Below are 12,480 nucleotides of genomic sequence, written 5' to 3'. Positions count from 1 at the left end.
GCGCAGTGTGTGCTCCATAAATGTGTGCGGGGTATTCGCTGGATTGTTGGACAAAGGAGGGCAGCCTCAACTCTCTAGGGAGGGCCTCACCTTCTGAGGATGGGTCACCAGATGTGCAGACGCCTTCCTCAGAACAGGCTAAGTGCCCCCCTGTCCTGGGGAAGAAGGAAAGAAGGGGGAGGTACAGAGGGAAGGGAGAGGCCTGTTTGGAAAAAGGTGTCAGGTGTGGCTCCACTTAGAATGTGCAAGGTAGGAGTTAGGGAGGGGTGAGGGCTTGGCAGGGGAGGGAGGCAGGGGATGAGGATGGGTTTGGCAGACTAGGCAGAGACAGGAGCAGAAATGTGGACCTTTTTGGAGACAACCCGTGTTGTGTTGCTGGGGAGCACCCATGGAAGGACTCCCTGGAGGCTGGGGGCAAAGATGAGGCCAGAGGCCAAGCTGTAAATGACTCTGCCTAGTGAGTGAAGGTGCGTGGACCATCCAGACAGCAGAGGTCATGGAAGGTTTCATGAGTCAGAGCATTGTGTAGAAGGATCACGGTGGGTAGAGGGAAGTGTGACAGAGCGGGTGATGCTGGAGGTGGGGGTGTGGACGATCAATGAGGAAGCTCTGAGGCAGCTTGGGGGAGGGCCAGAGGGAGACTGGCCTTGAGTGCTGAAGTCACCATAGGAAAGCTGGAGCGGGGCTTTGTCTCCTCATTTGACCCTCTGCCACACCAAGTTTCAGACCTCATGTTCCTTGCAATGCCCCCTCTCTGCCAGTCCTTGGCTGGCAGTCTCACAGCTCAGGGCCCCTGCCCGGCCATGGAGCACTTCCAGGGGTCCTGCAGGATGAAGATTCCCCTGTGAGTGCTGAACACAGCAAAGGGTGCAGGCTGGTGGGTTACAATGAGATATGGTGCTGTTCCAGGAGACAGCAAACAGTGTGCTGAGTCAGCCCGGAGCAAGCTGGCCCAGGAAGACAAGGGCCCAGGTAGGGAGGGCATTGGAGGTAGCTATGGGTGGTGGAGGGCAGGAGGGAGAAAAGAGGTATTTCCAGGACCATAAAGCATGTCACACACACAAGGGTGAGTGCTTGCATTGTGAGCCATTGTAGGCCTTGAGTGGACAAGCAGCCTGGGGGCAGTAGTATTCAGAGACTACCACCTGGCAGTAGGATGGAAGGGAACATGTTCTAGAACATGTTCTAGAAGGTGAGCGAGGAGACTGAGACCACCAAAGTGTGAATGTCTCAGTGGCCCAAGAGGTGTGAATAAGTTTAGGACATGGGAAGAATTTCTTTCTTTCTTTTTTACCCTAAAGATTTTATTTATTTATTCATGAGAGACACAGAAAGAGAAGCAGAGACATGGGCGGGGAGGGGGAGAAGCAGGCTCCATGCAGGGAGCCCTATGTGGGACTCGATCTCAGGACCCCAGAACATACTCTGAGCCAAAGGCAGACACACAACCACTGAGCCACCCAGGTGTCCCAAGGGAGGAATTTCTAAGGAGGGAGTGATGTTCTTTGAAGACTTGCTGGGAGGCCACACAGAGCACAAAGAGGCAGAAGACTCTTCGAGCCAGAACCCTGTTCAGTCCTGCTAACATGGCCCCTGAGCCCAAAGGCTGCCCTCAGGGGACTGCTCTGAGAAGGCACACATCAGCCACCAGCTGGACGCACTGCCGGCTTCTCTCCTGCCTGGACCATAGTCAGTGGCACCTTTTCTGCACCTCTAACTAATAACCCTGTGGACCTGTCAAAAATCTACGTTAGTATTTATAAGGGGCAGTCCATGAAAGGGTGTGGATGGATCAGCACAAGGACCCAACACCCTAAAGAAAATGCCAGCAAATCCGAACCGGTCAGGCCTTGCGGACTGCAGTTTAGCACAGGATGGGAAGAGTTACCCAACAGCTGGAGTGACCTGTCTCAGTTTGAAAGTTAGATACTTCACCTACTCTCACCGAATTTCTTTCTTTCATTGAAACCTACCTTTGAGTTTGGAGATCTGTACAAGGGCTGGAAAACCTTCCAAAGCATTAAGTAGCCACAGCTTAAATTTCTTACTGAATAACCGGACAGATTTCAGGTACTGAATAGATACATCTTCCAAAAAGTCATGAAGGAGAATGTCCTCAATGCCCTACAACAGAATTGTCAAGGTGTGGTGACTGCGGGCCAAGGTAGGCATTCTCTAGTTGCAAGTGGCCACAGTCACACATGCCACAAACTCAGAGAGAAAGCTACCATGCAGCCCTAGCCACTGCTCATGGTGCAGGGTATATAGCCAGAATGGGATTTTTTTCAAAGATCTTAAAATATTGACAATTGATTGAAAATTTGAAGAGATACTATTTTAACCAGTAGTAGGTGGATCAAACCCAAATATACAAGGGTTGAACCCAGCCTCCAGTTTTCAACCCTTGTGTTCAAAACTTTGAGGCACTAGATTATTTCTAAAAAATAATCTAAAAAATAAGTAAGAGGTAAAGGTTCATGACCAGCTTGAGGAGAACCACAGAAATTATATATAACAGATTCCCCAGTAACAATAATCACTTTAGAGATAGAGCATTAAACAAACCCAACAAGAACCATATGTATATTCCAAAGCAATTATTCCAATTACTCATTTTTAAAGGCTTCTTTTGTTGAAATTACCAGAGAAAGAAATTTGACTCAGTGCAGGGTTCACTAACCACTGGAATCATAGGTTACCATGTGTATTGGCTTTTTCATTATATGAGGTAACTCTCGCTGAATTTAAAAAGAAAAGCTGAGTTTTAGGGAAAGATCAAAATGCTCCGTCAACACCATGATTTACTTCTTAGAGGGCCTGAAGTCCACAGAGACTGCAGAACAGAATTGCTGCAGTTCTAACCCTAGCATTTGGTATCAGTTTCTGGAAAGGACACAAACCAGCAAGGCCAGTAAATGTCATCCTACCTTGTACAGCTGCACATCATAGTATTTAAAGAGCTGGCACACATCGGGCAATGACATAAGCATGACTGTGTCTTGCTGCAGAGATTTCCAGAAGGAAGTGAGCAAGTCCTCCACCTGATGAGACAATAGAACATACCTCCAAGTGATCCCCTCTTGTATACCTAATCAGCCCTAAATGATAATGGGATGGATTTCAGTCCAGTTAATGTAAAGCTCGGCCTATGAACTTTTCCAAGCTGTATTTTAGAAGTGTTCTTTCCAGCAATCCATCAGTGAGCAACTGCCAGGTGGATGGGATAATGTGGAACATGGTTTTTCATGAAGTTTTCTGGAAGGAAGGCTGTTTCTGACCACAAGGGGGCTCCTTTTGATTGTAATAGGATGAGCCACAGGGCATAGACCACAGTTTAGAATAAATGTTCATTGATTGATTGACTCCCTCAATTATTTGTCAGCTCAGAAGGATGTGTAACAGTATGTAATCAAAGAGGTCTCCTCAAGAAGTTAGAATTCACCTAAGGACCGTGTGAGCAAAAGGGCACCTGTATCATTCTACATAGGAGCCTTCTTTAAAGACTACAAAAGGTAGACACCTTTTGTTGTGGAACAAAATGGTAGCTTCCTAACTTTTCTTTATGTTTGTCCCTGTTGACTCTTCAGACTCTATTATTGAACCAGGTGGCCAATCTGAGATGCCAACTGAGAAAAACTCTTGCCTTTTTGGGATTTTTGCAGGCTCAAATATTTTGCAGCATTGAAACCCTGAAGTGAGGACCCAACAATGACTCCAGGCAAGGAACTATTCCTGTATATAGGCTGTCAAGGAAGTTCTGGCCAACTCTCAACATACCTGATGATGAGGCTGTGATTTGGAATCCTATTATTGGGGCATTAATTTTAGAGAAGACATCTCCAAATGACTCATAGATACTGAACAAAAAATACAATAATGAGATGAGCAGGATTATTTAATTCTTTTACTGTCAGGTTGGTAACTTTGGAGCATGGCTCTTTGAGGTTGGTGGGTCTGAATGAGGTAGCAATCACAGGCTCATCTCTGATGACCCCCTCATCACCTTTGTCCAAAGTCATCCAATCCTGCTGCATCTGGTTCAGAAATATTTCTCCAATTTGTCCATCTTTCTCTCTGATGTCATTGTCACTGCTCCAGATTGGACACCACCTCATATACCACCATGACAAAGCCTCCTGAATGTTCTCTGCTCCAATATGGCAATCTTGCATCATTGCTCCCCCACCTCCTTCTCAATCAGAATTCTTCACAGGGCACGAGGCCCTTTCTAGCACCAGACTATTTCCCCACATCCCCTCTGGTTCTCTTCTTAAGAGATATTAATTTAGTCATAGTGACCTTTCTGCTGTGTCATGCCTGTGAACATCTTGCTGCTTTTGCCTACACCATTGGTTCTACCTGGAACCCCTTTCCTACTGCACTTTTAAGAGTATTTGAACCTTTGCTTTTCTACTGCAATCAACAGTATCATGGATTCCCCTTGGGAGACTCTTGGGCCATCTTTGTTACTCTTCCTCCTGGCACCCACAACAATCTAATCAAGTTGTCATTCTAGAACTTGCCATATTGTATCATATTTATTGACTTATATTCCTCTTTTAGTACCTGACTATAAGCTTCTTGAGGCTTATGGAGAATACCTTCCTAGTTCTAGAAATGGCACTAGTCAAGTGTAAGAATTAGGTTAATGTTTGATGAGAAAATAAAGGAAAAGAGTATATTAGATATTTAATGTGGATGGATATTTCTAAAATTTCATTGGTAGAATAGGGGCCATCCTGAAGACATCTTGGTCTCCACTATAATGCTTTACACTGAATAAGTACTAAATGAACTCATGCTAAATGAATATTATCACCATACTTAAAGTACTTAGAACACTAGGCATCAGAAAAGCTTTCATTTAAATGTGTGCCCAGGAATTTCTACTTCAAAGGATAAAATTCAGAATGGTTAAAAGATTTGTTTGTGTTTCCCACAGCCATTTCTAGAATAAAACGCAATCATTACAACACAGATGACCCTGCTTCAAACTCTTGCTTCTTTTTAGTTAGTATGTATCAATAAAATGGCTCTTTAGCATTACTGAAAATTCTAAGGTGGACAGTGTTACCAATACTTTATTCAAAATCAGCAGGAATTAGATCTTTAAAAATAGCTGAATTATATTTGAAGCATAAGGCTATATTCGCACCTTGGAAAATTTCCAAATGATTAAAACTGAATAAAAATATCACCTCAGATATCTCCTCAATATCCATAAATAGCTGACTTCTAAGCACTACAGTGCAATGAATTACCACTTGATACCCCTTCAGGGGGTCTTTTCAAGTGAAAGGATTAATAATGAGCCATAAATACTTGTATTTTATAGATAAAACCCTACCCTCTCAAATTCTTGGTTCCTCACGTTTTGTAGAATGTCTTGGCAATAGTTGTAGTAGTCATCAGCAAGAAAGGCCATCTAGGAAGGATATGGAAAATAATTTCAGGTGACTTCAAGAATGAACTGATCCTTAAAGGCCTCTTTAAGCCCTTTAGAAACTGCTGCTTATATTGCGATGTTGCGATTCTGATATGACAGTAGCTGAGCTCTTCCAGTGTTGTTTATTTTGGGTAGCAATACATACATATTATTGGCCTAACATCAATATAGCTTCAGTTTTGATGTCATAACTCCAGGGTATGTACCACCCACTAAAGAGGCCACCAATCTCTGACATCTCTCTCCCTAAACCCCAATTTCCCCCTCCATATTCCCCAGTCCCAATTTCTAGAAAATCTGCCTATCTATTCTCTGCTCTGTCACTCTAGATGACAAAGTGGTCTCAGGTAGAGCCTTTCTATATAGGATGTGAGGGGAAGACCTGCATTTCCTAACTGCCACCAAACCCAGGAGGGAACATTGGTGCTCATGGGTTTGGGGAGAAGGCAAATGTTACTCCATTTGGTTCAAATGATCATAAGCAAAATAAGAAGACATTTACTCCTCTAAGCATCAAAAGCATGAAAAGTTAGTTTCTCCCGAGTGTGCAAGCCTACCATTTTGTAGGAATACTTCTTTGCCAGTTCTTGCTCCCAGAATGGACATCTCCTGAATTCAGACAAAGGGGATCCAACTGGGTCTGTCTTTATCGGTGAATGATTTTCACACTAGAAACCATTTACACATGGATTATCTCTTTAAAATAAAATTGATTTTCTTTCATATAAACCAGGTAATAATCACATTGCTACTACAGGTTAATGTTCTATGTAACCTTTATCCACACCTCTGGACATATTATCAATCCTAGCAACTTTTCCCCCTTATTTCATTCCAAGTGATATTAACCTTCCCCTATGTTCCATAAACTATGGTCATCAGGAAGCAGTTAGGACTGAATATATTACTCAAATGTATCACTCTTGTGGTCATGTATTACAAGTGCTGTATAGCAACATGGGATGAAAATATTATCTATGAATAATTTAATACCACAAATACATTTATAAAATCTTTGTCTATGTACCTGTCCCTCCTTGAAATAAAACCATATCCTGCTAGGTCATAATGCCTGTATTATAAAAAGGATGAGTTGTATCAGAAATCTTAGGGCCTAACTACCATGGAAAACGAAGAGCACAGACTTCAGAAGGACAAACTACAGAATGGCAAAACATTCCATCAAGGAAAAAAAAGGCAACATCGCAGAAAGCAAATCCAACATTCCTTCCTGCTGTCCCCTTTGAGCAAGGGAAGGCATGATCCCTCCTGATTGATTGAAGGACCTTGATTTTTTTTTAATTTTTTATTTATTTATGATAGTCACACACACACACACACAGAGAGAGAGAGAGAGAGAGAGAGAGGCAGAGACACAGGCAGAGGGAGAAGCAGGCTCCTGTCAGGGAGCCCAACGTGGGATTCGATCCCGGGTCTCCAGGATCGCACCCTGGGCCAAAGGCAGACGCCAAACCTCTGCGCCACCCAGGGATCCCAGGACCTTAATTTTTATATTAAATGACTTCTTCAAGATTTTTCAGAACAACTTTTTTTAAAGACTTTTTTTTTTTAATTTTTATTTATTTATGATAGGCACACAGTGAGAGAGAGAGAGAGAGGCAGAGACACAGGCAGAGGGAGAAGCAGGCTCCATGCACCGGGAGCCCGACGTGGGATCCGATCCCAGGTCTCCAGGATCGCGCCCTGGGCCAAAGGCAGGCACCAAACAGCTGCGCCACCCAGGGATCCCAGAACAACTTTTGAATAATTTCCATGTCAATAGAGTTGGATGAAGTCATTTCTAGGAGTTGTAGGAGTTGGAAATTGAGCTGGCTACATTGGAATTTTTTTTTTTTTTATGATAGTCACAGAGAGAGAGAGAGGCAAAGACACAGGCAGAGGGAGAAGCAGGCTCCATGCACCGGGAGCCCGATGTGGGACTCGATCCCGGGTCTACCAGGATCGCGCCCTGGGCCAAAGGCAGGTGCCAAACCGCTGTGCCACCCAGGGATCCCTGGCTACATTGGATTGTAACACGTGTGAAAGTTTTCCTCTTCATTCTCCAATGGTTTGCTCTGTGACAGTACAGTTCCAAGATCAGTATTTCACCCTTAGATCTTATATCCTCAGATCTTACATACTTAGAGCCTCACTGAGCTACTCACTTATATCTTGCTTAGTAGATTGTTTATGTGGGTTTGCAGTATGTTCCTGTCTACAAGTGATGTGAGGGAAGAGCAGCCTTCTGAACTGCCTGCCTCACCCTTATGGAGAGGAGTGGCACTCAGTGACCACCCCACTTGGGGCTTCCAGCTTCCTCCTTCTCTCATACTCTCCTGTTATCAACCCATATCACAGTGAGGATCAGTGGAGCTTCAGGGTCATGGCCAACAGTCTTCTCAGTGTCCTAAAATCTTTACTATTTAACTCTTCGTGGTCCTGAACCCCTTTGAGATCTGATGAAAGCAACTGACCCTTTCCCTGGAGCCATGCACACTATGTACTTGATACTATGAAGTGCCAAGTTGAAATTCCCCTTGTTGATATTTTTGGAATAAATAGAGGTGTGGGTGTCTAAATACATAAAGTAGTCGCACAGAAAGGTGACAGCTCAAAGGATGTCATTTCCTATGGGTGTTTGGTTTCTACTGGGTTTGCACTGGGTACTATTCAATTCCCATTTCTCTCACTTTGGAACACTGGCTTTATTTGGAGTCATGGATGGACAGCCCTTGTAGTACATGGGTGTGGGTCATCAAGAAGGATGGAGCTATTTCATGGAGTTCACTGGTGTGGCCATCCATCTTCTATTAGAGAAGCACTAAGGAATACCAGCATTGGGCTAGCTTCTCCTACCTTCCACATTTTACCCTAACTATATCCGTTTTCTGTAGAGCACACCTTGAACTCCTGTGTTCATCAATGCTCCTGAGGCTGATGTTGCTATGATCAAAGCCCGTGTTTCTCAAGTGTGGTCCTGATACCATGTACATCAGAATCCCTGGGAGCGCTTGGGGTTCATATCCCGAGGGCCCTAGTAGATCAGATGAAGGCAGAAATCTGTCATTTTAATCAGCCTCCCAAGGGAGCCTTACACATGCTCAAGTTAAGAATCGCAGTTCCAGGCAGACTGTTCTTTGTCTCGCTGCAGAAATTGCTACATTTCAACATGGCAAATATATCACAGTTCTACCTGTTTAATGTACTATGTACTATCGTAGCAATGTACTATTGTAGTAACGTAAGGAAAATGTAAAAGTAATCAATTACTAAAAAATAACAAAAAGCAAAGTTGTGTGTTCCTGGAGTTCATCCTTTCCAGGCTCTTCCTGTGAAAAGAACTGATCTTTCAAAAAAATTTTGTTTTAAAACCACAAATTGAAATCTTTTCCTTACAACATAAACAATCAGAAATCTAATGTGGAAGTATGTTACAGAATCATTTAAGTCAGAATTTCTGCAGGAGAAGGCATTCAGGAAAGAATCAGAGGAATTCCCATTCTGGAAAAATAATTCAGCAAAATGACAAAGAAAAAAGTGAGAAATTCTACTTAGATTTTCAAATTTCTATTCAAGCAACTATTTATTTTTTAAAAATATTTTAAAATTTATTCATGAGAGATCAGCAGAAAGGCAGAGACATAGGCAGAGGGAGAAGCAGGCTCTCCATGGGAAGCTTGATGTGGGACTCCATCCCTTGACCCCGGGATCATGACCCTAGCCAAAGGCAGACCCTCAACCACTGAGCCATCTAGGTTCTCCCAAACATCTATTTAGATGTCAAATGAAGTTTGGGATTTTCAACAGTTCCAAAAAATGTCATTGTAATCTTCAGCAAGCGCATACTGTGTGTCATACCCTAGAGATACAATGGGAGACCTTTCTAGTCAATATCAATCCTCTAGGCATTGTCTGCCTTCCCTATCAATTCTCCTGGATGCCATTGGTCCTTCCTGCATCCTTGACAACACTCATGCCTCTGTTATCACCCCCAAAGCAAACATAACCTGTCATTCTTCTTCTAAAGATGCCTCAATGGTGGCCTATAGTCTCCACCAGTCTTTACTATAGGCGAAATGTAAATTCCTTGGCCTGACATTGACAAGCTATCTACCATCTGACCCCACAGAGTCAGAGTGCAGAGAGAGCAGTACAAAGTCTACTGCCCATACACCTCCCAGCATGAATGCAGAGTACACCCTCAACATGAATGTCCCCTAAAGAAGATCCAAGTGATCCCTCCAGGCTCAGCTTAAGGAGGCGTGTGGCAAGCAGAATAATGGCCAAAGATGTCCACATCCTAATCCCCAGAACCTTAGATGGTGAGAGAGACTCTGCACATGTGATTAAGGATGTTGAGATGGGGAGATTATCTGGATCATCTAGGCAGTCCCAATGTAATCACAAGGGTTCTTAATAGCAGGGAGCCCTTTGCAGCTGCAAAGAGCCAGAGGGATGGCAGTATGAGAAAGACTCAGCCTGCCTTTGCTGGGTTTGAAGACTGGTGAAGGGGTCATGAGCCAAGGAACATGGGCAGCCTCAAAAGTTGGAAAAGACAAAAGAACATGGATTTTTCCCCCACACCCCGCAGAAAGACTGTAGCCAGCACTTTGATCTTAGTCTGGTGAGAACCACGTCACACTGTGACTTCTAGAACTGTAAGAAAATAAGTTTGTGTTTTAAATCACTACATTTGTGCTAATTTGTTATAGGAGCAATAGGAAACAAACACAGGCCACCTCTTCCATGAGGCCTTCCCTAATCACTCTGGCCCACTACAATCTTTCTCTTCCAATCCCACTTTGGACTTCCCAATCCACCTACAGCCTACCCTGCCCGTATCCCAGCACACCAGTTATTTCATGTCTATCTTATTTCCCCAACCATGAAACTGTATTCTATTCAAGTATAGAGCATATGTTTTTACTTTTCTTTCATACCTCATTCAGTCCTCAAGAGTGTTGGTCACAAAAAAAGGTTTTTTATAAATTCATCCATTCAATGACACCAATCCACAAGACAGTATCAAAGTACTACCACGTCATCTCAGACAACTTAAGTAAAATTCAACTCGTGATGTCATAGATTAGCTATGAATAATTCTGGTGTCCTAATTCAAAGAGCTATAATTGTAATATGGAGATGCTTTCACACAATTTGATTGCTAACAACTTATACATCCTTCTTAATTATAGCAAAAGAAACACAAACAGCTGATGTGCAGTGAACAGTATACTCCTTGAGGACATCTGTCCCAGCACAGTGTGTGGCACATTGTGGATAATCAACAACCCTGGCCAAATGGGTGAGTGTTTAAGGGTCACACATAACATGACCATCAAACACAGGAAAACAGTTGCATCTGATCTAGCAATTACTGACTATTGCAGGGTCCGTTATAGTAACTCTATTTTATTCCATACTCACTGTTCCTTTTTGTTGGATAATGCTGTTATAATTAGGAGATTTTTCAAAGGCAATGATGTCTCCACTGTGACAGAACAGATAACAGAGAAATAATTTTAGTAAGCCACCTGTTTCTGAGCGCAAGCATGAAGTGATTTTTTTTTGCAGCAAGTTTACTTATATGGGGTATAACTTTTATTTCAAAACTCTCCTCCAAGTTTCTATACATGACTGGTGATTAGCACCTGCTTGGAGTTAAAAAAATCAATTTCTGTGACTGAGACTGCCATGTATTTCTTTTGAAGGGTTTATTCCCCCTTAGAAGTAAGGTTATGATGTCACCATGGGTAGAGCTTGCTCCTGAGAGAAAAGAAAAATCATTATGGAAATGAAGTTTTATACTTCCTGATTTGGGGCTTTTAAATGGACCAATTCAGAAATGATAATATCTTTTGAGTCGATGGAGGTTGTAGGCACCTTCACAGAACAAGGAAATGGAGGATAATGAGATGCACATTGCATTTCCCCATGCCTCTTGGATTCATACCTTATAATGAAGACATTTGTATGTCATGGAGAACAGATTCAGTCCTCTCCATGTGGTGTGGTACATTTTCCCTCTAATTCTGGGTATTTGAGAAACTGGGAGCCCAGAGATGACCCTCTTTGCACAGGAAATGTGTATTTGCTGGATGCCAGAGGAGGTGGCATCTCCTTCCCAGTTCCCCTACCATCCTCAGAGCTGTGGAGGCTCTGTCCACTCCAACTCAATGCACATCATCACACCAGATTGTTTCAACTCTATGTAAACATACAAAGAAAAGAGGAAGGCAGTAGACTAGTTCTCTACATCTGGAAGCAAGGAGGTGGTCTTCAAGATAGGATGGCCTGGGAAGAGGTCAGAGTCCAGGGGAGCAGGGGAGATGGAAGCCAATGGCTTTTATCTCACACAGGGAGAGACTACAGCCCCTTCCAGCCTCTCCAAAACCCCAGAAGCTCCCTGCTGAAGGTTTCTGTGTCTCCAGTCTCCAACCCAACTTGTAGGAAACTGAGATTACTTGATACCCCTCTGATGAATGTTTCTACGTAATATTCTATTTCAAAACAGGGCAAATAGATTAGGGTTTGGATACAAAACCACTAGAAAGCCACCCTCTTCACCTTCCATTAAGAGTTGTTATCACAACGGGAATTGTACTTTGGAGTGCTCAATGACAAGAGGGTTTCAGAACATGGGATCTGAACAGAATCTGGAGGAAAGATATATTTATCTTTCTCTACATAGCATGATGGATTGATGGATGGTGCAAGGAGAGCCACAGGTGAAGAATTTGAGATGTCTTGGAATTCTACTTGTCATATCCCAGTGGTCTCTCAGGTAGGTATGGACAATGATGGAGTTTCTCCAGGTAAAATATGTAAACAGCCCTTTGCCACTGAGGTTCTGAGACAGTTCCTCAAGATCAACAAATAATAAATAAAACATTGGATAAAACCTAGAATGAAAGAAGACAGAGGAGGGGTGCCTGGATGGTTTAGTCAGTTGTGTCTGCCTTCAGCTCAGGTCATGATCCCCGGGTCCAGGGATTGGGCCCCACATCAGGCTCCCTGCTCAGTGGGGAGTCTGT

General features: G+C 43.2%; 1 protein-coding gene across 1 annotated transcript in view; it reads right to left on the bottom strand.

Moving 5' to 3' along the window:
- Positions 1-12,480, bottom strand: part of RFX8 (regulatory factor X8) — a 64,763-nt gene that overhangs the window by 16,298 nt on the left and 35,985 nt on the right. Inside the window, 5 exon segments of the mRNA XM_072844488.1 lie at positions 1,974-2,124; positions 2,928-3,041; positions 5,348-5,425; positions 6,004-6,114; positions 10,874-10,937. Coding sequence (XP_072700589.1) covers positions 1,974-2,124; positions 2,928-3,041; positions 5,348-5,425; positions 6,004-6,114; positions 10,874-10,937 — 518 coding nt within the window.

Source organism: Canis lupus, chromosome 11 (assembly GCF_048164855.1).
Source record: "Canis lupus baileyi chromosome 11, mCanLup2.hap1, whole genome shotgun sequence".
NCBI lineage: Eukaryota > Metazoa > Chordata > Mammalia > Carnivora > Canidae > Canis > Canis lupus.
This window is presented reverse-complemented; position numbering and strand designations above follow the sequence as displayed.